This window comes from Cetorhinus maximus, chromosome 12 (assembly GCF_964194155.1).
Source record: "Cetorhinus maximus chromosome 12, sCetMax3.hap1.1, whole genome shotgun sequence".
Classification (NCBI taxonomy): Eukaryota; Metazoa; Chordata; class Chondrichthyes; order Lamniformes; family Cetorhinidae; genus Cetorhinus; species Cetorhinus maximus.
Window position 1 is genome coordinate 17,804,188 of NC_135890.1, and position 27,263 is coordinate 17,831,450.

Below are 27,263 nucleotides of genomic sequence, written 5' to 3' on the forward strand. Positions count from 1 at the left end.
CTACCCATATTGGGCCCCAACCAGTACAAGTGAAAGCCTAGGTTAATCCTACAATATGATGATCCTTGGGCTTTGGCAAATTCTAGGTGTCACTGGAATTTTGTTTTTAAATTACATTATATTAACTCTGTTCCCAACATAAAATGCATGCCTAGTATCCCCATTCAACTGCAGTGTAATTATATGCAGTGCTGCTATAGAACAATTGGTCCCCCATCAGTACTTAATGGTCACTGCTCCAAACTGAATTTTCCCCTTCTTCATGTTGCTTTTCACCAAAGTAATAACTGCTGGCAAGTTTCCTATACAAATGATGTGTCACTTGAAAACTAGATTCATGCAGGCCAGCTCAGCAATTGTATCACTGCACTTTATTTCTAGAATCATAGTCAGCAGTCAAGGATATTATTGAAAGGAATTGTTCAGAGGATACATGTCAGTGTTTTTAAATGATAGGCTTTCCAATAGTTGGGTATTAATTTGGGATTTACCATTTTCATATTTATATTGGGTATGCTAGTCTAGTCATTATGTTACTGGACTAATGCAGAGTCCTGGACTAAGAATCCAGAAATAATGAGGTCAAATCCCACTGGGTCAGGTTGAGAATTTCAATTTGGCTTTAATTTGTAAGTAAACAAACTGGGATCAGCAAAAATGACCATTGTTGCAGCTGATCAATGTCTTTTAGGAAGGAAACCTGTTGTCCTTACTTCTGACCTATGTGACTCCAATCCTCCTCCAATGTGGTTAATTCTTAACTGCCTTCTGAAGTGACTTAGCAAAACCACACAATGTAACTAGGGAGGCATTGTAAAGGCTGGTTGAGGCTGCAAATTGAAATCGTAAGTGTAAGGAGCAAATGGAAAGAAGTGAAGCCCCTCCAGAGAGTTGAAGTGCATGGAGTTTTGTGTTGTCCCCTGTAGTTGTCCTCTTTGAGAGAAGAGGAAATATTAGATGCGACTTTTTCCATTAAATTCCACCTTTTTATGTCCATTTGTGACTGGATATGAGGGAGGGGCATGCTAACCTTCAGGGGCAAAGGCTTGGCTTTCTGCTGATGGATAAGGGATGAGTAAAGAGGGAATTGACAACCCCCTGGATTAGTGAGTGTCAGGCTATAACATTCTTTCCATAAAACAATTCTGCTTAACACAGGGGAGAATTAATCTGAAAGGAACTTCTGTTTACAGTAATTAGGATTTCAAGTATTTTTTAAAAAAAGGTGATTTTAAAAGACATCGTCATCTCAAATAACTTAACAGCATCAAGTCCGTAAATGGTAGTATGGCAAGAACATTTTTGGGGGAAAGACTTTGTTTTTCCTCTTTTCACCACTCGTCCCTTGAGCTGTGTGGCTAAGAGGGTAGGTGGAGCTTCCCCAGTCCTCAGCCTGATCTGATGGCCAGAAACTATCCAATGGAACATGCCAGAATAAGATTGCTACACTTAGAATCATCCACACAGAAATTCTATGATGCCCTGTGTTGGTCCTAGTGTGCTGCAATAAAGAAAAAACAAATTCATGTTTATGTAGCACTTTTCACAAGCTCCATGCATCCCAAAGCGCTGTATAGTCAATTAATTACTTTTGACGTCTAGTCACTGTTGTAATGCAAGAAATGAAGCAGCTAATTTACAAATGGCAAAACCGCAAATAGAAATAAAATGACCAGATAATTTGTTTTTAATTGGTTGGAGAATAAATATTGACCAAGACATTGTGGAGAACACCCCTGCTGCTCTTTGAATAGTGCCAAAGGATCTTGTACATCAACCAGAGAGGCTAGATGGGCCTTGGTTTAAAGCCTCAATTGAAAGATAGTACCTCCTACAGTGAAGAGCTCCCTATTGACACCGAGGTGCCAACACCACTAGAGCAAAGTTATAATGGGGAATGAGCAATGTAGAACAGGAAGGTTGAAGGTTCAATCCCCAGTATTGGCTGATGCCAGTCAGTGCATCATGATTGGTCTCCCAGTCCTTCAGTTAGAAAAGGGTTAAGGTTCCTGATCACTGTCCAGTGACTCCACCCCCCCCCCTCCGAGTTTGGCTTTAATGCGCACTGATTTATGCCAACACTTTGATGGTTTGACACACAAATAGAAATGACCACTTGACTGAGGGCCTCTGACATTAATGGAGTGTACCCCAGCAAGCGCTAATGTCATCAGGGGAGAGTTAGGAGGAGAACTGCAAGGAAAATGAGGGAGGAGAGGAAGAAAATGTGTTAATGTTAACAGACATTTATCCTGAAGGAAATGTCTCACCAATGCTGAAAGACCCGTGCTTATTTTGAGTATGGGGCGGGTGGGTGGGGAGGGTGTGAGGTAGTGAAGGAGAGGGAAAGTTGATGAAAGGGCCTGGATTTTGTAGTGGTACTGATGATAAATCTGTCAACACTCACCATCATTATTCCACTGAAACTAACAGCAACTTCTGGAGTCTGCATGTGAACAGAGCAATGCCAAAGTTACTGTCAGTGATTCTACACTTTTCCAGAGGGTGCACTCTTGGCATTTCCAGACAGTAATGAATGGGAAATCAATTGAATTGACAAGAAGCACCCTTGAAAGATTTATCTTGTTGAATGGGATGTTAACTGCGTTTTTAACAATGTAATATCTTCAAATTACTGCTAAGCACCCTCACTGGTCCTGAAAAGCTAATTTTATATTTGTGGAATATCAAATTTCTCTTCTATATTTTTTGAGTGTTTTTAAAAAAACTTTGTTTATCTTTTTATCTGCTGCCTTTATCCAATCATTTATTTTGTTAGCTGAAAACTTAAATCAATAGTGAAGGATATTAATACTTCCTTGTTTGCTGTGAGAATACTGCAATGTGATTGGCTGCTTACCTGCTTGCTAGCATCACTGCTGTTGAATGCCATGACACCCCCTTTGCTTGGTGATAGGTTTAAACTGCCAGTGTGACAAAGGGAAACCGTGCTGTAGAAATTGTTAGATCTTTGCGGCAGTGGAGAAGTGTTGTTGCTTTTCCACTGACCACAAAACCAGCCCAATGTTTACAGACCCAATAGACCCTGTTTTCCCTGGAACCTTGTTTGCCCAAGGTAATATTGCTGTTTTAAGTACTTGTAAGCAACATTCTGCTGTTTCTGTAATACTTTCAAAAGCGCACACTGGTAAAACAGATTTAAAAGGAAACATGATCAAGTTGCCGCAACCCCCTTTTTGTTTTTGCACAGAGTCAGTGAAACTTCACACAGCAGGGATGGCGGCGGGCATATAAATTGCATTATGCCTCTGAGAATCTGAGAATGATGACAAAATGTATTGATGGATTTTCAATGGATCCTGACTAGTCCTTTGCAACATACTGTCAGAACAAGAATTAAATCTCTCATCTTGCACAAGCCTGGTTTTAAAACTCAAGCTGAGTTGTGGGGATGGTAGGAAGAGAATTAAACTTGCTGTAAAGGACAGTGGCTTTGAGCAATCCCTTTTCCCAGTTTCTGTGGCTGCTGGATCAGTTGCTAAAAAGTAACTTTTTATTGTTTTTGATGCCCTCGTTTTATTCATGAGCTCTTTTCGTAGAAAAGACTGGTGTTTGATTGTAGTCTTCACCTGGTACCTGGGTAGAGCAGGGGAAGCATTAGCCATTGTCTTCGTAGACCAACTATGAAAAGGGTTCTGTTGTTTCTGGTGTGGCTATCTTGGCACAGCTGTCATCATTTCATAAGGGAGCCCGCCCTCCTGGCAGTAGCTCAGCAAAGCCCTTGAATTGCAAGCAACTGTGAAGGAGCAGCTGGTTCAACCTGAGACGGCCTGAATTTGTGTCCCATGAGTTAACACCAGTCTTCTCCTTTCTTCTTGTATGTGTTGACTAATCGGGAAGCAGCTCCCCATCAGGTTGTGTAAACAGAAAATGCCAGCAATACGCAAAGTCTCTTCAGCCCAAACCCCAAAACATTGTGATCTGCTGTGTATGTCCTGCATTTTCTGTTGATTTGAGATTTCCAACTGTTGTAGTTTATACTGTCTGGGCTGGCCTTATTCGTGTGACAGAACATAGAAATATGCAATTCAGAAGGAGGCCATTCAGCCCATTGTACATGTATTGCCCCTGCCCTTTCCCCATAACCTTGCAAATTTTCTCCCATGAAGTATTTATCCAATTCCATTTTGACTGTTCTTGAATCTGCTGCCACAGTCCTTTCAGGCAGTACATTACAGGTTGCAACAACTTGCTGCCTAATTTTTTCCCCCCTTCATGTCACCTGTGGCTCTTTGGTCAACCACTTTAAAACTGTGTTCTTTGGTTATTCGTCCTTCCACCACTGAAAATAGTTACTCTTTATTTACTCTGTCAAAATGTCTGTAGGCTGACAGAAAGGAACAGTGTGGGTATATTTTGCTTCATTTGCTATTGAGTAGGAATAAAGCCCATTTTTTAATTTGAAATGGGTTTTGAACTTCTTCTTTGATCTTGTAGATTTTTCCCCCTCATTCATAGCTGAAGGACAATATACCCCATGGTCTCTCTGTCTTTGCTTTTTGTGATTTGACCCCGTTTTGTATGAGTTGCTGTTCATGACTGACTCATTGCTGGTAATTGTGGTGACAGGATCTAAGAAGAAAGTCAGATGGTTTCCCGTTAGGAGACTCTTCGCCCAACCCTGCCCCAGTCTCAGGATCCCATACAGGTTTTTAAAGACAGGTGGGTGGCCTGGCAGACGTCACAGTGTGTAGATGGTGAGACTTTATCTTCTGTCAATCCACTTTTGCTTCCTCTCTTTCCTTTATGCTTCCCCCTTATCCCTGAAAAGATTTTGAGACTTTTCTTTTTTTATCCATAAGGAATAAACCTACATAAGTTTTAAGTTAAGGTAAGATTCTGTTTCAAGATGAGCTTAAACCCTGCTCCCCTCTAAGAAACCTTGCCAGTCTGCGCTCCTTAAATTTACCCCTGCATAGCATTTTTATTTCGACAATGATTGCTGGAACTCTGGTGAAGACTTTGGAGTAACTGACCCCGCAGTAGTACAAGAAAACTGAATTCTATCCACTGCAGAAGCAGTCTGGGTTACTGATGGAGCTTCTTTGGCATCGCCCAAATCAGTATAATCTCCAATCCAGACACTCTGCTTTTTCTGAGGGCGCTGAGCTATCTAAGGTTGGTAGACAATGTCTAAATTGCAAGCACTTTGTCACCATAATGAAAATCATCAGTGTCTCTCCGAGTCTGTAGGCAAGACCAGTGATTAACAATCAACCCCGAAAAGCCAGAAGCTCTCAACTTTCACTTCCAAATCTCACATTTAAAAATAGCTGTTTAGGGAAAAGAATAGATTATGAAGTCCAGCATATTAGTGTCTCAACCCCACCAGGCTCTCCATTCTTCATCCAGTTGACCCTTGAACCATTTTATAATCTATTTCAGTGCACATTCTTTTGGACTGTTTTCCCAACTTTTATCCTGTGTGGTATAAATCTACCTGACTTCTCACTTCTTGCTTCCTCGATTTTTTTTAAATGTGTTGTCTAGTGATTTGAATGTTTGAACTCTTTGATAACCTGAACAATTTGCCTGGGCGAACTTGTCAAACCCTTGATTTGGGGTAGAGGGAATATGGTTAAAGAGCAGAGCCTCTGCAGTGAAACTATTTGGTGCATGGACCTATGTGGATATCAAATGGGAAGCCCAGCATTTACTATATGTACCAGATCAAATGAACATCTTAACTTTCTGATGGTAAGAGGTTCCTAAATGATTGAGGTGCTTTTATCAGCTGAATCATACAGACCAAGAGCCCAATTTACAGTTTCTGGTCATTGCTGTTCTCAGTCAGGGTAGCATCAAGAACATTAAATCAACTATTGAACTCCTGGATTGAGGGGTTAGGGTTCCATCCAACCTTTCCCTATTGTGAATGTGCATGTTTAGATATTGGGTGAGGGCATGATCTGCTGTGATACCCACAGTCAACTCCCTGCCAACCCTTGCAGTCTAAGTTCACATGGGAAGTGGCCAGTTGGACAAAGTGAGAGTATCCCTAAGGAACTGTACTCTATCCCAGAGTTCATAGCTTCAGGGCAGAAGGGAGAGAACAAACCTTGAGGGAAGATGATGGAAGAGAAAAGGCAATATAAAATAAAGGGTAGGTACAATTTTAAAGGGGGTGCAGGAGTGAGGGACCTGGGGATAAATGTGCACAAATCCCTTGAAGGTGACAAATTGAAAGAGGCTAATGAAGCATTAGGGATCCTGGATTTGGGAATAGGGGCATGGAGTACAAAAGCAAGGAAGTTATGATGAATCTGTATAAAACAGTTATTTGGCCTCAACTGGAATATTGTGTCCAGTTCTGGGCATCCTGCTTTATAAAGGATGTAAAGGCATTTGAGATGGTGCAGAAAAGATTCACGAGAATTGTTCTAGGGATGAGGAATATCAGTTGCATAGGTAGAGTGGAAAAGCTGGGGCTGTCTGCTTGGAGAAGAAACGGTTGAGAGGAGATTTGATGAAGGTATTCAAAATCATTCGGGGTCTGGACAGGTTAGATGGGGCGAAACTTTTCCCATTGGTGGAAGGATCAAGAACCAGAGACACCGATTAAAGGTGATTTTCAGAAGAACCAGAGGTGACGTGAAGAAAAACTTTTTATGCAACAAGGAATGCACTGTCTGCGAGTGTGGTGAGGCAGATTCAATCAAGGCTTTTAAAAGAGGATTGGATGATTATCTGAGGAGAAAAGATTTACAGGGCTATAAGGAAAAGGCAGGGGGAGTGGGACTAGGTGAATTGCTCTTGCAGAGAGCCAGCATAGACATGATGGGCCAAATGGCCTCATTGTGAGTTAGAATCTATGATTCTAACCATTCTAAATTACCTATCTTCCCCCTCCCCTGACACCCAACCCAGAATGCTGAGGCTAACCGCGGTGTACCCAGCAATGTTCCAGCTCAGAATAACTGATTTTCCTGATAAAAGAACAAAATACTGCAAATGCAGGAAATTCTGAACAAAAATAGAAAATGTTCACCTTGTCAGGAAGCATCTATGGAGAGAGCAGACCTGTTAGTTTCGGACTTTATGTCCCTGCACCAAAGTCAAAGTGTTCCTTGTATTGGTCAACTTCTCGCTGTGTCCTTTGTACACCCTGTTGGAGTTCAGTTTTAAAACCTATGTTGCATACTATGCCCACATTTCATGGCTTACCTTGCAGCTTTTCCTAACTTCATTTATGGCAGCTGATAATAGAACAAAACAGCTAACTGGAACTGAGGTGTGATACTTTCCAAAGCGGTGGGCGCACTTACTGTCCTCCATACTGGATAAGCAGAGCCCTTCAAAACAAGTTACTTGCTCTGTGATCATTAGATGCTTTTCTGTCACTCTTCAAATTTTCTGACTACTGGCATTTATTGAGATTGCTTTAAGGCTGCAATGACATTATTATCCTGTTTGAGTCATTGGCAGGGTGTTTTGAATGTTTAGAGCAGGGGATCCCAGGGGTGTACCTGTAGTTGCAACAGGTTCCAAGGTAGGAAACTGCTCATGTTTGTGAAGCGTCCTCAGGGTTTTACTTGTATTTGTAGGAGGTCTGTGTGTACACATGCTTGTGCAGAGCGCACTATTTGGATCTCCACTTTGAATGAAATTTATAGTGAGCTGCTCTAATTACATGAGCCAACTCTGGTTGTTATTCAAATATAAAGGTGAAAGTTACCATCAGTCCACCAGTGTCACTCGTAGCTGTCAGTTTCTGTTAGGGTTTTCGCTTTTGACTTCTGATATCTGACTACTCATTACAACCCTCGCCTTTGAATCAGAAGGTTGTGGGTTCATGTCCCACTCCCGGAAACCAAGAACTGTGAATGTACTCGAAAGAGTTACATGCGATCTGTTGATAACTCGAAAGAGTTACTCGTTACAAACATGTGAAACGGGTCGATGTCACAAAAAAACCACTTCGTTGCCAGTTCATTCGACTCCTCCCATCCTTCCTCATCTAACTCTATCAATATAACCCTCTATTCCTTTCTCCATCATATATTTGTCTAGATTTTCTGTTAAATGCTATTTGCCTCAACTACTCCCTGTGGGAACAAGCTTCACATTCTCACCACTATCTGGGTAAAGCAGTTTCTTCAATTTCCCTATTTGATTTCTTCGTGACTGCCCTATGTAGATGGCCTCTAGTTTTGCTCTTCCCCACAAGTGAAATCCCCCTCTCTGACACTGTCTGAAACATTCATGATTTTAAAGATCTTTATCATGTCACCCCTCAACCTTTTCTTTTCAAAAGAAAAAAGACCTAGCCTGTTTATCATGCCCATGTCCTCATTCTTAGAAATATTTTTGTACCCTCTCCAGTGCCTCTAGCTTTTTTATAATATGGTGACTGGGGCTACAGATCGTGCTCTTTGTTTGGTGTTATCAGGGTTTGATACAAGTTACCATAAACATCTCTACTTTTCAATGCTGTGCCTCTAGAAAATAGACTGTATGTGCTTTTAATTATTTAGTTCATGTTTAGTAAAGTTGAATCCAGTTAAAATATTTAAGGTTTCCTAAAGGTTAAATTCCCTTACTTTTTACTCATTGAATACAAATCCCTAATCCCATATTTCTTTGAAAATCTTAGTGCTGAACTATGTGGACTTGCTTCACTGTGGTCAGGGGAAGTGATTGGCACCACAATCCTTTGTTTAAAAAAAAATCCCACCAGTTTCTTCATTTTAGTTTCAAAAGCCCTGGAGACGACAAAAAACAAACCTGATTGTGAGTGATGTTGATCACTTGCCCTGAACATTGCCTTCTGCTTAAGGTGGATCAGGTCTATTTACCTGAGGTACCAGCAGACCTCCCTGACACTGTACACAATAAGTAGGAGGGTGCAGAAGGACAGTATAATGCACAATGCATTAACCTGCAGCTAACATGCTGCTGCATGGGATTTACCATGTCCCATCAATTCATGGGTTATTTAGAGACTAATTGTCTTGACGTAGATCCTTGGGTCGCTTGGAGATCAGATTGACTACTTTTTTAAAAAATAGAAGTACCTGGACCCCACTACAAAGTAATTTTATTTGGTTTGGGAGTTTAAGTAGAAGTGATTGGCTTGCTTTATTTTTTGTAAAGTGTGACAGTAGATCTGTGCTCAAATTTCTATCTGTCTAATATAAATTTGTATCTGACTTGCAGCTGTATGTGATTTTAATGTGTCCCTTTAAGGTTGCAAGATGCAATTAATGTGCCTTACAGGGACATTTAAAGGTGAATTGCTGTGGCTGAATTGATAGTCTCGCTTCTGAGGCGGGTGGCCCTGGTTTGAAGTCCCACTCCAGACACTTGAGCATAACCTGGGCCATCTTTCAGATGAGAATGTTAAATTGAGACTCCAACTGCCCTCTCGGGTCAATGTAATAGATCCCATGGCACTATTTGAAGAGCAGGGGATTTTTCTGTTATCCTGGCCAACATGTATCCCTCAACCAACATTACTAAACAGACTATGGCCATTATCACATTGCTGATTGTGACACCTCTCTTTGTGCAAATTGACTGCCACGTTTCCTCCATTATAACAATCACTACACTTCAAAAGTACTTCATTAACTGTAACGTGCTTTGGGATGTCCTCAGATTATATAAATGCAAGTTTCTCCTTTTATGAAGCTATCATTCCTATTGTATTGTAAAATTAGTAATCCTGTTAGTTGATAGGGTGCCAAAATGGCTGAATTTTATTTCTTCCACTTGCTTTCCCAGGTCACATATCCCCACCTGCTCGAAGTGGGCACCGCTGTGTTGCAGATAATTCAAGCCTTTATGTGTTTGGCGGCTACAACCCTGACTTTGAGGAGTCGGGAGGACCGGGTAATGAAGACTATCCACTGTTCCGTGAACTCTGGCGATATCATTTTGCCTCTGGCACCTGGCAGCAAGTGGGTACGGAAGGGTTCATGCCCAGGGAGCTGGCATCCATGTCAGGTACAAACAGCTTGAGCCACTTCTCACACCCTTTTCCAATAGCACCAAAAAAAAATTTTATTCATTAGTGTTGTCACTCTGGATTTTTATGAAGCATGATGATCAGAGGTGTGAAACTTTTGGGCTGTATCTACCAGAGCTGTTTTGTAATTTGGCATTTGTTGAAAAGGGTGTGTGTTGGGTTTTATCACATCCGGGTCTACAATACAGGCCTGTTATCGTGACACTGGTAATAATTGAAGATGAAGAAGTAATAGTTTTACTCAAGAAACATGTTGGTACAACATTAAAGGATATTCACTTAAGTGTGCCACTCTCTCGCTTCCACGTGCTCTCCTGCACCCACAGTGCATTGATACCACAGTGCATTGATGTTTCCCATCAGTTTCACACATCTGGAATGTGGGAACCATGTGACTTAAACAGACTTGCTCCCCACCCTCCAGTGCCCCCAAACATTGGCCCTTTGAGTATATACAAACAATTTAGACTTGAATGTAGGAGGGTTGATCAGTAAGTTCGCGGATGACACGAAAATTGGTGGAGTGGTAAATAGTGAGGAGGATAGCCTTAGATTACAGGAGGATGTAGATGGGCTGGTCAGATGGGCTGATCAGCGGCAAATGGAATTTAATCCGGATAAGTGTGAGGTGATGCACTTGGGCAGGACAAACAAGGCACGGGAATATACGATGAATGGTAGGACCCTGGGAAGTGCTGAGGATCAGAGAGACCTTGGTGTACATGTCCACCGGTCCCTTAAGGTAGCAGGACAGGTAGATAAGGTGGTTAAGAAGACATATGGGATACTTGTCTTTATTAGCTAAGGCATAGAATATGAGAACAGGGAGGTTATGCTGGAACTGTATAAAACACTAGTTAGGCCACAGCTAGAGTATTGTGTGCAGTTCTAGAATCCGCATTATAGGAAGGATGTGATTGCACTAGAAAGAGTGCAGAGGAGATTTACTCGGATGTTGCCTGGGCTGAAGAGTTTGTTATGAGGAGATTGGATAGACTGGGGTTATTTTCCTTGGAGGCAGAGGAAATTGAGGGGGAACATGATTGAGGTGTATAAAATTATGAGGGGCATAGATAGGGTAGACAGGAAGGAACTTTTCCCCTTGGTGGAGGGATCAATAACCAGGGGGCATAGATTTAAAGTAAGGGGCAGGAGGTTTAGAGGGGATGCGAGGAAGAATATTTTCACCCAGAGGGTGGTGGGAATCTGGAACTCACTGCCTGAAAGGATGGTAGAGGCAGAAACCCTCATAACATTTTAAGAAATATTTGGATGTGCACTTGCGATGCCATGGCATACAAGGCTATGGGCCTAGTGCTGGAAAATGGGATTAGAATAGTTAGGTACTTGCTGGACCAGTGCAGACTCGATGGACCGAAGGGCCTTTTTCTGTGCTGTAGACCCCTACATGACCCTAAGGAAGGCCTGTGTCCTGAAGGCTGTAGACTGTCTTTTTTCCCGTTTTAATTTCAGCCTTTGATTTCCTACCTTGCATTGCATGGCCAGTTTAAGTAGAGCCGACCCTTAAGGTATTTCCTCCCCACATTTTGGTCTTCCTACCATAGTTTGGAGCTAATTGAACCTACTTTACGCCAAAGGCGCTCAATAGTGCCTAATGGGTGCAAGGGAACGAAAAGGTGACACATACAGAACTAATGAGAGAAGTATGCAAGAGTGCAGAAGAAACTGAAGGCAGAGAAGAAACTGAAGGCAGAAGAGAATCAGGTGGTGGGGGGGACTGAAAATTATATAGAGCTGGTTTCTTTTATTCATTTATGGGATGTGGGCATTGCTGGCTTGGTCAGCATTTATTGCCCATCCCTAATTGTCCTTAAAGGTGGTGGTGAGCTGCCTCCTTGAACCTCTGCAGTCCATGCAGTGTAAGTACACCAACAGTGCTGTTAGGGAGGGCGTTCCTGGATCTTGACCCAGCGACAGTGGAGGATTGGCGATGTATTTCCAAGTCCGGATGGTGAGTGGCTTGGAGGAACTAAAGCAGTTGTAGTGAGATAGTCATAGAGTTTTGTAGCTTGGAAAGAGGCCCTTCAGCCCATTGTGTCTGCACCAGTCATCCAGCCCCTATCTACTCTAATCCCATTTTCCAGCACTTGGCCTGTAGCCTTGTATGCTATGGCATTTCAAGTGTTCATCTAAATACTCCTTAAATGTTGTGAGGGTCTGTACCTTTACCACCCTTTCAGGCAGTGAGTTCCAGATCCCCTCCACCCTCTGGGTGAAAAATATTTTCCTCAAATCCCCTCTAAACCTCCTGCCCCTTACTTAAATCTATGCTCCCTGGTTATTGACCCTTCCACTAAGGGGAAAAATTTCTTCCTATTTATGCCCCTCATAATTTTGTACACCTCAATCAGGTCACCCTCAGCCTTGTCTGCTCTGAGGAAAGCATCCCCAGCCAATCTAGTGTCTCTTCATAGCTGAAAAGCTCCAGCCCAGGCAACATCCTGGTGAATCTCCTTTGCACCCTCTCTAGTGCAGTCACATCCTTCCTATAGTGTGGTGACCAGAACTGCACACAGTACTCCAGATGTGACCCAACTAACATTTTATACAGCAGCATCATAACCTCCCTGCTCTTGTATTCTTGTATTGACTAATAAAGGAAAGTATCCCATAAGCTTTCTTAACTACTTTATCTACCTGTCCTGCTGCCTTCAAGGATCTATGGACATGCACACCAAAAGGTCCCTCTGATCCTCTGTACTTCCTAGGGTCTTACCATTCATCATGTACTCCCTTGTCTTTTTAGTCCTCCCAAAATGCATCACCTCACACTTCTCAGGACTAAATTCCATTTGCCACTGTTCTGCCTTATGACCAGCTCGTCTATATTGTCCTGTAGTCTAAGGTTTTGCTCCTCGCTATTTACCACACCACCAATTTTTGTGTCATCCGCGAACTTACTGATCGTACCTCCTACATTCATGTCTAGATCATTAACGTACACTACAAACAACAAGGGACCCAGCACCGAACCCTGTGGTATGCCACTGGACACAAGCTTCCAGTCGCGAAAACAACCTTTGACCATCACCCTCTGCCTCCTGCCACTAAGCCAATTTTGGATCCAGTTTGCCAAATTTCCCTGGATCCCAAGGGCTCTTACCTTCTTGAGCAGTCTGCCATGTGAGACCTTGTCAAAAGCCTTACTGAAGTCCATGTAGACTACATCAACTGTATTACCCTCACCTACACAACTCAAAATTCAATCAAATTTGTTAGACATGATCTCCCTCTGACAAAGCCATGCTGACTATCCTTGATTAATCCTTGTCTCTCCAAGTGGAGATTAATTCTGCCCCTCAGAATTTTTTCCAAAAGTTTCCCTACCTCTGATGTTAGGCTCACTGGCCTATAGTTCCCTGGTTTATCCCTGCCACCCTTCTTGACTAATGGCACCACATTAGCTGTCCTCCAGTCTTCTGGCATCTTTTCTGTGGCCAGAGAGGATTTGAAAATTAATGTCAGGGCCCCTGCAATCTCCTCCCTTGCCTGGGATACATCTCATCTGGGCCTGGGTATTTATCTACTTTTAAGTCCAGTATAACCACTCCCTCTCAATGGTAATTTGTTCAAATATATCACAGTCCCCCTCCCTGATTTCTATATCTACATCGTCCTTCCCTGTAGTGAATACAGATGCAAAGTACTCATTTAAAACCTCATGTATGTCTTCTGGCTCCTCACACAGATTGTCACTTTGGTCCCTAGTGGGCCCTACTCTTTATTCCTCGTAATCCTCTTGCAACAAGATGTCATTGTTTAAACAATGTTACGGGAGGTAAACCTAGCTGACGAATAAACTGCCAAGAATAAAGGAAAGGGTGAGATACAAAAACAAGGGAAATTGTCAGAGCAGTATGTGGACTAACACTGTTTGCTTCAAGTGTATTGAGCGAAAAGTTTAAAAGCTAGTACCTGTACAAGAGGCTGAGACACTACATGTATTACTGGTTATGAAACTAGAGCAGAACACTGACTGCAAGTCTCCTCCCTCTAGCAGATCATTGCCCTTTGTGATTGTCAAGATTCGGGTGTTGGTTGTGCTAGCAACTGTCTGCACTTGTAACATCTCTTGCTGTTGCCGATTAATAGAATCCTTTGTACTGTAAAGTTGTGTTCAGTTTTATTTGTGGCTTCAATGTTGCAATTTGATCATTTGCAGTGCTGATCAAACAAAATTCTCCTTTCCTTTCAGTTGTTTTACATGGTAATAACTTGTTGGTGTTTGGAGGCACTGGCGTCCCCTTTGGCGAGAGCAGTGGGAATGATGTCCATGTGTGCAACGTTAATTACAAGCGATGGGCACTACTCAACTGTCGAGGGAAGAAACCCAACCGCATATACGGGCAGGTCAGTAATTCTGTGTCCCTGAATGAATGAGGGGGTGACACCGCATACAGCAACATTCATTCTTGTTCCTCCCCTTCACATCCTCCATCCCATCCCACCTTACTGGCTGGTGACACCACATGGAAAAGCCAAACTTTGAGGTTTTCCCTATTCCCCTTTGTGCTATCAATGTTGCCTGATTTCCTGCCTGCCACCCCTCCCCTCCCTGACCTCAATTGTTGAAGGCCAATTTAATTTCAATTAACTTATATTTATCTATGCATCTTAAATACTCGTTTCATTTTTATTAGGAAATATAACTTTTTTCTTTAAACTTACTCTATCAATTTTGAATATTTATTTTGTTCTTCAATTCTAAACATTTGTATTGCTCACTCTCAGTTTAAGTGTGGCTGGTAATTTGGCACCATGAAATATATCCTGAAAATGCTGAGGCAGTTGGAAGCATAATCTGTTCTTGCTTTGCTATGTTACAACAACTTGTGTTGCTCTCAGCAAAACTCTGATCTGAATAGGTCACTTCACTCTTCTGTTCTTGATTTGCTATATTACCAAAGCACTTTTATTGTACAAGTGAGTCAATTCTTGCTGTGCAACTAGCTCAGCTCCAGTTAGATTGGGCAAATAAATAACCTCAAAGATGGTTGCACCCTCCACTGACCCCTTCACTTCAATGTTCCATCAGCCCCCCAATTTCCAGTTGGATGCCACATTATAGTGATAGGGAAGAAGCTGCAATCTGTCTTAATTCCTCCGAGTTGGAAAGACTGGCAAGGGTGGGGGCGAACCAGGATTCCTGTAGCTGATTGCTAACATGCAGCCCGTGTTGTGCACGTTTGTGGTCATAGTAAGAGGACAAGTTCAGGCATCGACTACAAAGCTTTTCTCACCGCCTGCTAACATTCCTGTCCAAGGCCCTGAGGCGGGATACCAGAGAGTGGATACTGCTGGTGTAGCTGCACTTCAAGGAGGGGTCAAAACCTTTTATAAAAAAAAATTTGGCAGTTTTGATATCCATATAATAGATCAAAAAACTTGCATCTATGCACGCTTCCAGACGGCTTTGCTACAGCACTGCTGCTGGTGAGGAGGGACAATTACTCCATGACCCGTTTACATAGATGCCTTCATTCTGAACAGATATTTGGATTTTGTAATGGAAATCTGAAAATAAAGACAGAATGAATGACTTTCAAATGGATCTTGAATCTGTGTCCAGCCTAATTATTCACCCACCCATCAACCCTGCATCACCTGAACACCACGCATTATCTTTAATTCCATGTGTAACACTGGGCGAACAACTTGTATCTAATCACGTACCTCTGCCTATTATCATACAGCAGTGCATAAAATATAGGCAGTTTGTACGTAATATTTTGACCAGGTAAAGATTTCATCACTGTAGAAGTTGGTTGGGAGGAGGTAACTTTGTTCAATAACGAAGGAAAAATTTGTCACTACTTGCCAAGTGGCTTTCAGTCTTTATTGTTTGGCACTGTGGTGCGACCCTCTATATCCTAACTGCTGATGGGAAGCCATACACTGGAGCACAATGTACATTGGTGAAACTGAAAAGAAGTGAAATGCTATTTGGTCAACAGATCCAGAAAAATGCTCAATTCATGACCATGCTGTGCCCTAGAAACACAGATAACCCAATAGATCAACCTGACCTATGCACCATATAGTGTCTAGGGACTCCCAGCCTGCCTGTTGCCTCTGCCTGTTGCCTCTGCCTGTTGCCTCTGCCTGTTGCCTCTGCCTGTTGCCTCTGCCTGTTGCCTCTGCCTGTTGCCTCTGCCTGTTGCCTCTGCCTGTTGCCTCTGCCTGTTGCCTCTGCCTGTTGCCTCTGCCTGTTGCCTCTGCCTGTTGCCTCTGCCTGTTGCCTCTGCCTGTTGCCTCTGCCTGTTGCCTCTGCCTGTTGCCTCTGCCTGTTGCCTCTGCCTGTTGCCTCTGCCTGTTGCCTCTGCCTGTTGCCTCTGCCTGTTGCCTCTGCCTGTTGCCTCTGCCTGTTGCCTCTGCCTGTTGCCTCTGCCTGTTGCCTCTGCCTGTTGCCTCTGCCTGTTGCCTCTGCCTGTTGCCTCTGCCTGTTGCCTCTGCCTGTTGCCTCTGCCTGTTGCCTCTGCCTGTTGCCTCTGCCTGTTGCCTCTGCCTGTTGCCTCTGCCTGTTGCCTCTGCCTGTTGCCTCTGCCTGTTGCCTCTGCCTGTTGCCTCTGCCTGTTGCCTCTGCCTGTTGCCTCTGCCTGTTGCCTCTGCCTGTTGCCTCTGCCTGTTGCCTCTGCCTGTTGCCTCTGCCTGTTGCCTCTGCCTGTTGCCTCTGCCTGTTGCCTCTGCCTGTTGCCTCTGCCTGTTGCCTCTGCCTGTTGCCTCTGCCTGTTGCCTCTGCCTGTTGCCTCTGCCTGTTGCCTCTGCCTGTTGCCTCTGCCTGTTGCCTCTGCCTGTTGCCTCTGCCTGTTGCCTCTGCCTGTTGCCTCTGCCTGTTGCCTCTGCCTGTTGCCTCTGCCTGTTGCCTCTGCCTGTTGCCTCTGCCTGTTGCCTCTGCCTGTTGCCTCTGCCTGTTGCCTCTGCCTGTTGCCTCTGCCTGTTGCCTCTGCCTGTTGCCTCTGCCTGTTGCCTCTGCCTGTTGCCTCTGCCTGTTGCCTCTGCCTGTTGCCTCTGCCTGTTGCCTCTGCCTGTTGCCTCTGCCTGTTGCCTCTGCCTGTTGCCTCTGCCTGTTGCCTCTGCCTGTTGCCTCTGCCTGTTGCCTCTGCCTGTTGCCTCTGCCTGTTGCCTCTGCCTGTTGCCTCTGCCTGTTGCCTCTGCCTGTTGCCTCTGCCTGTTGCCTCTGCCTGTTGCCTCTGCCTGTTGCCTCTGCCTGTTGCCTCTGCCTGTTGCCTCTGCCTGTTGCCTCTGCCTGTTGCCTCTGCCTGTTGCCTCTGCCTGTTGCCTCTGCCTGTTGCCTCTGCCTGTTGCCTCTGCCTGTTGCCTCTGCCTGTTGCCTCTGCCTGTTGCCTCTGCCTGTTGCCTCTGCCTGTTGCCTCTGCCTGTTGCCTCTGCCTGTTGCCTCTGCCTGTTGCCTCTGCCTGTTGCCTCTGCCTGTTGCCTCTGCCTGTTGCCTCTGCCTGTTGCCTCTGCCTGTTGCCTCTGCCTGTTGCCTCTGCCTGTTGCCTCTGCCTGTTGCCTCTGCCTGTTGCCTCTGCCTGTTGCCTCTGCCTGTTGCCTCTGCCTGTTGCCTCTGCCTGTTGCCTCTGCCTGTTGCCTCTGCCTGTTGCCTCTGCCTGTTGCCTCTGCCTGTTGCCTCTGCCTGTTGCCTCTGCCTGTTGCCTCTGCCTGTTGCCTCTGCCTGTTGCCTCTGCCTGTTGCCTCTGCCTGTTGCCTCTGCCTGTTGCCTCTGCCTGTTGCCTCTGCCTGTTGCCTCTGCCTGTTGCCTCTGCCTGTTGCCTCTGCCTGTTGCCTCTGCCTGTTGCCTCTGCCTGTTGCCTCTGCCTGTTGCCTCTGCCTGTTGCCTCTGCCTGTTGCCTCTGCCTGTTGCCTCTGCCTGTTGCCTCTGCCTGTTGCCTCTGCCTGTTGCCTCTGCCTGTTGCCTCTGCCTGTTGCCTCTGCCTGTTGCCTCTGCCTGTTGCCTCTGCCTGTTGCCTCTGCCTGTTGCCTCTGCCTGTTGCCTCTGCCTGTTGCCTCTGCCTGTTGCCTCTGCCTGTTGCCTCTGCCTGTTGCCTCTGCCTGTTGCCTCTGCCTGTTGCCTCTGCCTGTTGCCTCTGCCTGTTGCCTCTGCCTGTTGCCTCTGCCTGTTGCCTCTGCCTGTTGCCTCTGCCTGTTGCCTCTGCCTGTTGCCTCTGCCTGTTGCCTCTGCCTGTTGCCTCTGCCTGTTGCCTCTGCCTGTTGCCTCTGCCTGTTGCCTCTGCCTGTTGCCTCTGCCTGTTGCCTCTGCCTGTTGCCTCTGCCTGTTGCCTCTAATACATATTGTGGTGCCACGGATGGTCCACATCTAAAGTTTAGCAGCATTTGAATTAAGCTGCAGGCGCTAACACCTGGTGTTCTGATTTAGGATTTAGCCACCAGCAGAGGCACCACTGCATTAAAAAATCCTTTCTAAACCTCGACTCCTACACAATTTGAATAGAAGAAACAGGAAATTCAAAATAGAAACGCAACCTCGGACTGCATAGGGCTCAGGGCCACATGTGGTACATAAGCTGCAGTTTGGACAAACCATCCCCACCATCTGTCTTAGTCCTTCATCTGTGTATCTTTGCTTTTAACTGTTCCAGGCGATGGTGATCATAAATGGCTACCTGTATATATTTGGTGGGACGACTGGTTATGTTTACAACACAGATTTGCACCGATTAGACCTTACAGCTCGGGAATGGATACAGCTAAAACCAAATAACCCTCCTAGTGATTTACCCGAAGAAAGGTGAGCCACAGCTGATCAAGGGAGCTCTCTATCAAACGGCATCTATAGCTTCTGATCTTGTTGTGCTTGACTGCTTTTTGCATCTCAAGTGTAATGGATTTTTAACATGATTTTGTTAGTATTTTTTATTAAAAAGGGGAGATTTGGCTTGGGCAGTACGTTAACAAGAGTATCCACCAAGAGACTAAACAACACAGAGCAGGAATTCCAATGAGATGCTAGAGGGATACTCCATTGTGAACGTATGTCATTGTGTTTTTTCACCCTTCTCCCCCCCCCACCCCACCACACTCCTCACTTCCCCCACCACCCATGCCAATGTTTGAATCTAAGCCAATTGTTCAAATCTCAAACAGGAGTCAGAGTCCAGAGTCTTGCTTCCTTTTAAACGGAATATATTATGTCAATTTTTATTTTAATATTTGTTACGGTCAGGTGAGGAGGGATAGAATGGTTTTCCTCTTTTCCCACTCCTCATTTGATCGCAGCAGGTTTGTTTTTAAAAGAATACACTTGCCAATTCAATGAGTGTTTAAACTGTGTGAGTGCTGTGACTGTAAAAGACTTGAGTTTTTCTTTCCTTTTTATTCTGAAAAGAACAGAGAATAGTATTTATTGTATTTATTGTACTTGATACCCGACCCATATAAAAAGCTCCAACTCTCTCTCTCTCCCTCGTATGCATTCAAGAGTTTTTGCGCACACATTACAAAGTGGGAAAATAGGTAAAGTAATTTAAAAGTCTGAAAAATAATCAATTTTTTAAAAATTCATTTACAGGATGTGAGTGTTGATGGCTAGGCCAGCATTTGTTGTCCATGGATTTGTTAGATTGAAGCCTTATATGGTTTCAGACTTAGCTCAAGGATCCTTCTGAATTCCAGAACAATATGGGACGATTTAAAGATGTTGACTAACAATTTCTATTTGTTTTCCTGGAGTCTGTAGCTGCTGGGCTGGTTTTTAGACACTGCCTGTGGCTTATAGCTGGGCAAATAAGCAAGGCTTGAGCTTGCATGATGGATGGAGAGAGAGAGTTCCCACTCAGGGTTTTCTTCTTCCTGTGTTTCTTCTCTTCTGTTCTGACAGGCCTGGAGAAAAACAGTTTCTGAAGCAGAGGTTTAGTTGGCTCATCATATGATCCCCTCTCGCCAGCTGACCAGTTACCCAAACATGCTCATAGAAAGTTGATTCCAGGTCCATGGTTTAGACATGATTAGATTATGGCTGGAAGATTTCCCTTCTCGGCAAGGGTCCAAAGTGATTACATCTAATGGCTTATTCCACACCCAGCTGAATACACAGGTGCGGTCTGGATGTAAGGTGAATGGCCCATCTCCTGGCCCATTCATATTCCTCTAAGGCGATTGTCTCTGATGGGTTCTTCTTGACAGCCTAACTCCGTTTAATAGTTTTGGAATTTGTAGGGCGCCGTTAGACAAATTTCAGCCTCCTTAGAAGCTTTTAAGTCACTGAAATGCTATTGTTCGTTTTTTTAAAACTCCAGTGATTTTAGCCCAATAAATGGTCATTTTTTTATGTGAAGCGTGGCTTTATAAACACCATTTTTAAGCAGTGTTGGCACCCTTGGTCCAGCCAGTAAAATTTATGCTTTTCATTCCAACACCACTGTAGCCATTGTAGTGATGGATCTCTGAGAGACTGAGCAGTGTACTTCTATGTCAGGCTCCTGACTGACTCTGAGCAGTGTTATGGTGTGTCAGGCCCCTAACTGGCTGTATTAAGCCAGGTGGTAGGATTTAACTCACAGGCACCCAGCATTTCAGGAACCAGTGCTCTACCTCTTTCAACTCTAATATCACTTTATCTGAAGAGCTCTCTTCTATCTGTATTTCCCTCCCTAATCCAGAGAAGCTGAGGCCAGTTTCCCCTAGCCATGCTACATTTCCAATGGGATCTGTACACATCATGGATGCAGCCAGTGGTTTTCCTTTCTTTGTTGACAAGTGGCTGAGTAACAACTCACTTTTCCGTGCTTGCTCACAGGAGAACAACTCAAAGTGCTTTGTATGTCAATGACCTGGAATTGAGTATACAGGGCATAATTTAAAAGTTTGCAGAAGACTCAAAACTTGGGCTTGTACTAAACCATGAGGGGGATAGTGACAGACTAGTGAAATTGACAGACACCTGTTGGATAAAGTTTAGTGTAGAGATATGAAGTGGAAAGTTAAGCTGGAGGAGTGCGTCCTTTTCTGGGTACCACACGTTAGAAAGGACGTCAAGGCCTTGGAGAGGATGCCAAAGTGATTTACTAGAATGGTACCAGCGATGACAGGCTTCAGTTGCATGGAGAAACTTTAACATCTCATTCAAAAGACAGCACCCCTGATAGTACAGCACTCCATTATGACACTGGGAGTGTCAATCTGGATTATGTGTTTTGAGTCTTGAGAACAAACCATTTTGGAGACAGGAAAAGTAGAGCAAGTTTGTTGAGGAAACTTAAGGCAAAAAGAGGGTTTGGAGGGGAATGGGCAGAAATCGAGGGGCTGAATGAAGGGTCGCTAGTGCTGAAGCAAAGGGAGTAGTAGAAAAAGAGAAGCTCTGTGTTGAAGGAGTATTTGGTGTATGTGGAGACATAAGGCAGGAGGAGAACATTTAAGATGAGAGTGTGCTGAGGCCCTTGGCTGCCATTCTGAAGTCAAGTTGCTGCATATGGGGAGCCAGTGGGAAATGGAGAACTGTGGGCTGGGTTGAGACAGGAAGAGCAGCTAGGGTAGCATTGGATCCTGCATTTGGGTTCTTCCATTTACAGACCACAGTAATGGACCTTCTAGACTGTGCTACACAGCTCCAAGGGTGGTGCCTGGTGGAAGTGGTGCAGGGATTGAAGCACGGCTAAGTAAGAATGTTTGGGGCTACTTGTGTTTCCAGGTACCGACATGAAATTGCACATGACGGACAAAGGATATACATATTAGGAGGGGGAACATCGTGGACAACGTATCCGCTGGATAAGGTAGGGATCACTCGATCCTGGAACTGACAGGAAGTTGTTACAGATTTATACAATGTTGAGTTGTAAAGACCTGGTAGACGAAATAAAAACTGCTCTTGGAGAGTTGGTATCAACTCGATCAATGTCAGGCTGAACGAGAGGGGTAATGATGCAGAATGGAATACCCATGGGTCGGTATTAGGCTGGGAGAAGGGGATGAGTGGAATATTCCAGGAGCATCAAGGAAGGGGAAATGCAGAATGAAATACTGCTGAGGCCATCAATTGGACCAATGTTGCTTCCTATCTGTACAGCATTGTGGATATAGAGTTTAAAATTAAAGTTTTAGAACAGTTATGTAAATAAAATTTAACACCAACAAATGTTAAAATATTAAAAATTGGGAGAATGAGCAACACGAAGGGAGTAGATTGAACATTGGAAGATCATATGCAGCAGCGAACAGAGTCATGTCAAGTATTAAAACTAGAATGTAAGTCTATAGGATAACTTAAATAGTAAAAAGTCTGTTTTTAAAACAGTTTTTTCAATTAGTTCCACCCATTTTTTTTAACCAGGTAAGTAACTCTGAATATTTGGGGAGTTCAAATTGCAGTTAAATGCTAGGCTGGGGAATTGTAAGGAGCAACTCAATGGGTTGAATGGTTTTCACTTAGGTTCAAAAATCTAGTATCTGCATCTAGACTATTTCACAATGCATTGTTCTATAATCTTAATCTGTGGTAGGTGGAATGCAGAGAAGTTATAGGGAGAAATGCTGAAATATAAATTTAATCCTAATGTTTCTTTCCCATCCTCAAAGATTTCAATCCAAGACTCATTTCATTTTCAGATACATGCATATAACCTGGAGACTAATACATGGGAGGAGATGCAAACAAAACCACAGGAGAGAACAGGCAAGTCTGGAATATATTACTTCTGCTAAATGTATCCGAAGCAAAGGACTGTTGAACCCTCTGCATTTTGGCATTTTGAAGGGATTTTTTTTTTTTACCTCTTGCCCCCTTTTTTTTCTATGATCTTTTTCATCCTTCTATCTCTGTCCTCATCTATCTGATGTTTCTGCACCCCCCCTCTCCCAGCTCCACTCTCCACTGCCCCATCATCCCCCATCTTGATTGGAGTGCAGTTCTAACAGATACTGGGCACCCTCAGACACCTCACCCAAATGTTTGTGAGCTTTCAGACTGCTGAACCTAAGGAGGCACTGAATGCTTACAGCATGGAAGAAAGGCATTTGGCCCATTCTCATTGAGCCTGGCGAGAGCAAATTTCCTGCTTTTGGGTGCTTTCCAATTCACTTTTGAAAGTCACGATTGAATCTGCCTCCACCACCTTTTTCAGGCAGTGGAATCCAGCACGTAACCACTCACTGTTTTGAAACAGATTTATTTCAAGCCGACTTCAGTTTTTTTTGCAAAATACTTTAAATGTGTCTTCTCATTCCTGACCTTTCTGCTAAGGTGAACAGTTTCTCTCTATCTAATCTGTCTGTGATATCTCTATCTACCCTTGTGATTTTGAATACCTCTATCAAATCTCTTCACAACCTTCTCTGCTCCAAGGAGAACAACTTCTCCAGACTCTCCACATGACTGAGGGTCACCATGCTAGGAACCATTCCCTAAATCTTTCCTGCACCCTCTCTAAAGCCTTCACATCCTTCCTAAAATGTGATGCCCAATATCAGACATGATACTGCTGCTGAGCCTAGACCAGAATTTTTATGAAGGGTCCTAACTTCCTTGCTTTTAAACTTTGTTCCTCTATTTATAAAGCTCAGGATCCTGTGTGTCTTTATAACCGCTTTCTCAACCTAAGCTGCCATCTTCAATGATGCACACATACTCCAGGTTTGTCTGTTCCTGCCCCTTTTCAGAACTGTATCCTTTATTTGCCTCCTCTCAATTTTTTAACAAAATGTATTGCTTTGGAATTCTCTCTCAAATTTCATCTGCTACATGCCCACCTATTCCACTAGCCTTCTATTTGCTCATGGGATGTGGGCATCGCTGGCTATGCCAGCATTTATTGTCCAACCCTGATTTCCCTTGTTCAGAGGACATTTAAGAGTCAACCACATTGCCGTGGGTCTGTAGTCACATGTGGGCCAGGCAAGGATGGCAGATTTCCTTCCCTAAAGGTCACTCATGAATCAGATGGGTTTTTACGACAATCGGCAATGGTTTCGCAGTCGTCATCAGACTTTTAATTCCAGATTGTTTTAATTGAATTCAAATTTCACCATCTGCCATGGTGGGATTCGAACCCAGACCCTCAGAGCATTACCCAGGGTTGGTATTAGGCTGGGATACCACTATGCCACAGCCTCCCAGGATCTGAGCCATATATATCATTAAAGTCCGATCTTTTACAGGGAATTATTTAAAAACACTGGATTAAAATCAGCTGCCTTAACCACCACCACTGTGACCCATCGCTACACCCTACCTTTGCTTGCCCTTGTACAGAAGTTTCTTTTGGAAATTAGTCTTTTAAAGTGATTAAACTATTTTCTCCTCCTCCAGGAATACAACAGCCACTTGTTTTTAAATAAGCCATCAAAAAACCATCCCAGATTGCTACAAAAATGGAAAACAAATGCTGAGCCAGCAAGGGAAGGAGGGATTGAGGGGTGACCAGAGGCTTGGTTGGAAAGATTGGTTTTGAGAGGTTTATGCAGAATTACATAGAATATACAGCACAGAAACAATCAGTCCGTGCCAGTGTATACGCTCCACTTGAGCCACCTCTCATCCTTCTGCATCTCACTTTATCAACATAACTCACTATTCCCTTTCCCTCGTCCTTATCCAACCTCCCCCTTAAATGCCATTCACCTCAAACGCTCCACATGATAGAGTTCTACATTTCCATCACAGAGTAAAGAAGTTTCTTCTGAATTCTCTTATATTGAATTCATCTTATATTGAAGATTAGTAGTTTTGATCTTCCCCACAAGTGAAAACACTGCTCTATCAAAAACTTGCATAATTTCAAAGGCCTCTATTAGGACATCCCTCAGCTGCCTTTAAGAGAAAAAAAAACCTTACTCATCACAGAATCACAGTGCAGAAGAGGCCTTTCGGCCCATCAAGTCTGCACCGACACGTGAGAAACACCTACCTACCTAATCCCATTTACCAGCACTTGGCTCATAAAATTTATATAAGTGACAGACTGTTCAAAGTTAACATTACATTGTGCAAAACCCTTCAGTTTCATCCAATACTGTATGTTACTCACTGCAATTAGTCAATATTTACAATGTTCATTCCATGTCAAACATATAACCTGATGAGTTTTTCCACAGTTTCCAGCCCGTTGGTGGTCCTGGAGGACCTTTCTCCATTGTGCCTTTGTGGCAGCTGCTCCAGGCTTTAGTGCAAACCTCAGCACATAGTCCTGGACTTTAGTGTTGCAGACTGGCACATTCCATTGTGGGCAACTCTTTGCACTGGAAGGCCAACAAGTTTTGGGCAGACCAAAGAGTTCTTTCACTGAATTGATGGTCCTGCAGCCACAGATGATGAATGTCTTGGTATGCGTCCAGGGAACAACCTGTAGAGCACAGAGTCCTCCATCACATTTATCCTTTGCTGATGGGTGTAACTTTGCATTTCTGGTATCATAAATCTTTTTACATCCTATCCAGTCCCTCTATATCCTTTTTTATAATATGGTGACCAGAACTGTACACAGTACTTCCAGTGTGATCTAGCTACGATTCAATGCAAATTTAGCATGACTTATCTACTTTTCAGTTCTTTCTTTGGTAAGAATAAACCCTACTGCTTGGTTTTTTAAAAATAACTTTAATGTGTGTTGCTACGCACATGCATGCACGTGTGCGCACACACACACAGATGTTGGTTTTATCCTTGATTACTTTATTTAATATTTCTCTATTTTAAATGCACCATGTCTACCCAAACCGTCTCCCTGATAAATACCATAACAAAGTAATTATTTAGTATTTCTTCTATTTTGCCATTGCTGCCTGTGATTTTATCCTGTGCATCCCTAATGGCTATATTTCCATCCTGACTTTCTCGCTCATGTGTATGTGGAATATTTTACAATTTTATTTTGTTTCTTGATAATTTAATTTCATAGCTCGTTTTTGCCTTCCTAATTGTTTTTTGACTTCTCTGTTAATCCTTTCATAATCTCCCTTGTCATGCTATCTCGTGCTGTCTATGTACTTAGCATATACTTTTTTCTTTACCCTCATTTTTTTTCCTCTATTTGTTGTCATCTTCCATGTGTCCCATTTAGTTTTTAGGCTTTTTTTTGCCAGCAGAATGTTTTTCCTGGATTCTGAACACTTTTTTTTAAAAAAAAAGTTTTCCATTGCAGTGCTACATCATTATTTCTAATATTGTCCATTTTATTTTCCCAAATTCTAATTTCAGCACCATAACATCCACTTTTCTCCCATCTATTAACCTGGTCTTTGTCATATTTATGCTCTTGATTATTATCTTGAGGTGTATTATGGTCACTATTGCCTAGATGTTCCCTACTTTTACTTCTCTTATCTGTTCTGGTCATTCTGCATTACTAGATCCAGTAGTGAATCTCTAAAGGAGTGGGAGGGGAAGACCAGAAAGTATTAAGGCTGACGCAGCTGCTTTGAAGCCAGTGATGGGTTTGGGGGAGAGGCATTAATGTTCAAAAAGTCATTAGAGGCCCAAAGGCTACAGGAGGGGATAAAACGTTCCAGGAGATTGTAAAGATGAAGTTTCAGATGGAAGAGGTGGAAGGATGTGACATGCCCTTTAATTGTGCAAATTTTCCCTGAAGATTAGCTTTATAGTGTGGTTAAAAACTATATGCATTTTTTCATTTATGAGCTCAGATTTCTCACCCCATCTTCCAAGCTATCTCCACCTGATCATTCCGTGGCTATGTTCTTAACCGGGGTTTGTTTTCTCCTAGGTTTTCCTGCAGCCAGAAGATGTCATAGCTGTGTACAAATAGGGCATGGTAAGTGGGAGCTGTTGGCAAGAATGTTTAGCTTGACACCAGAGAACTGTAAATAGCTTGATTCTAAATCTTGTACCCATCATTGTGCCCTTTATTGTATTTCTTTAAGTTTAGAAGATGTGTTTCTCCCATACAGGGGAAACCCTGATGTTCAGGTGTTTTCTCTCATCCTGAAGTTTGAGAATTAAAAAGTAAATAAACCTCCTTTGGGCAGTTTCATCACCATTCAGTTTTTCACTGCACTGCCTGAAAATTTCTTATAAGCTAGTCACCTAAAACTTTTGTTTCTTTGAATGAAAACTCCCATTTTTTTTTTTCTTTCTTTCTTTCTGTTTCGTGACTTCGGGTAGCACTCTCATCTCTGAGGCAGAAAGTCACAGGTTTAAGTGCCACTCCGGTGACTTGAACATATAAATCTAGGTTTGAGTATTGAGGGATTGCTGCACTGTCTGAAGTGCTATCTTTCAAATGAGATGTTGAACCATGACCCCTGTCTGCCCCCTTGGGTAGGTGTAAAAGATCCCACAGCA

At 43.4% G+C, this 27,263-nt stretch overlaps 1 protein-coding gene across 5 annotated transcripts in view; it reads left to right on the top strand.

Moving 5' to 3' along the window:
- The window catches only part of klhdc10 (kelch domain containing 10), a 43,870-nt gene that overhangs the window by 7,056 nt on the left and 9,551 nt on the right, over positions 1 to 27,263 (top strand). For 4 of the 5 annotated variants that reach the window (XR_013578097.1, XR_013578098.1, XR_013578099.1 and 1 more), the window contains exons 2-8: positions 4,591 to 4,683; positions 9,745 to 9,966; positions 14,205 to 14,359; positions 18,610 to 18,758; positions 21,657 to 21,741; positions 22,574 to 22,640; positions 26,686 to 26,733. Coding sequence is in view for 1 of the 5 variants with exons in the window: in XM_078553083.1 (XP_078409209.1) it covers positions 4,591 to 4,683; positions 9,745 to 9,966; positions 14,205 to 14,359; positions 18,610 to 18,758; positions 21,657 to 21,741; positions 22,574 to 22,640; positions 26,686 to 26,733 (819 nt within the window). In the remaining 4 variants the exon portion in view is untranslated. The remainder of the gene's footprint in view (positions 1 to 4,590; positions 4,684 to 9,744; positions 9,967 to 14,204; positions 14,360 to 18,609; positions 18,759 to 21,656; positions 21,742 to 22,573; positions 22,641 to 26,685; positions 26,734 to 27,263) is intronic. The other variant, XR_013578100.1, reaches the window with a different exon arrangement.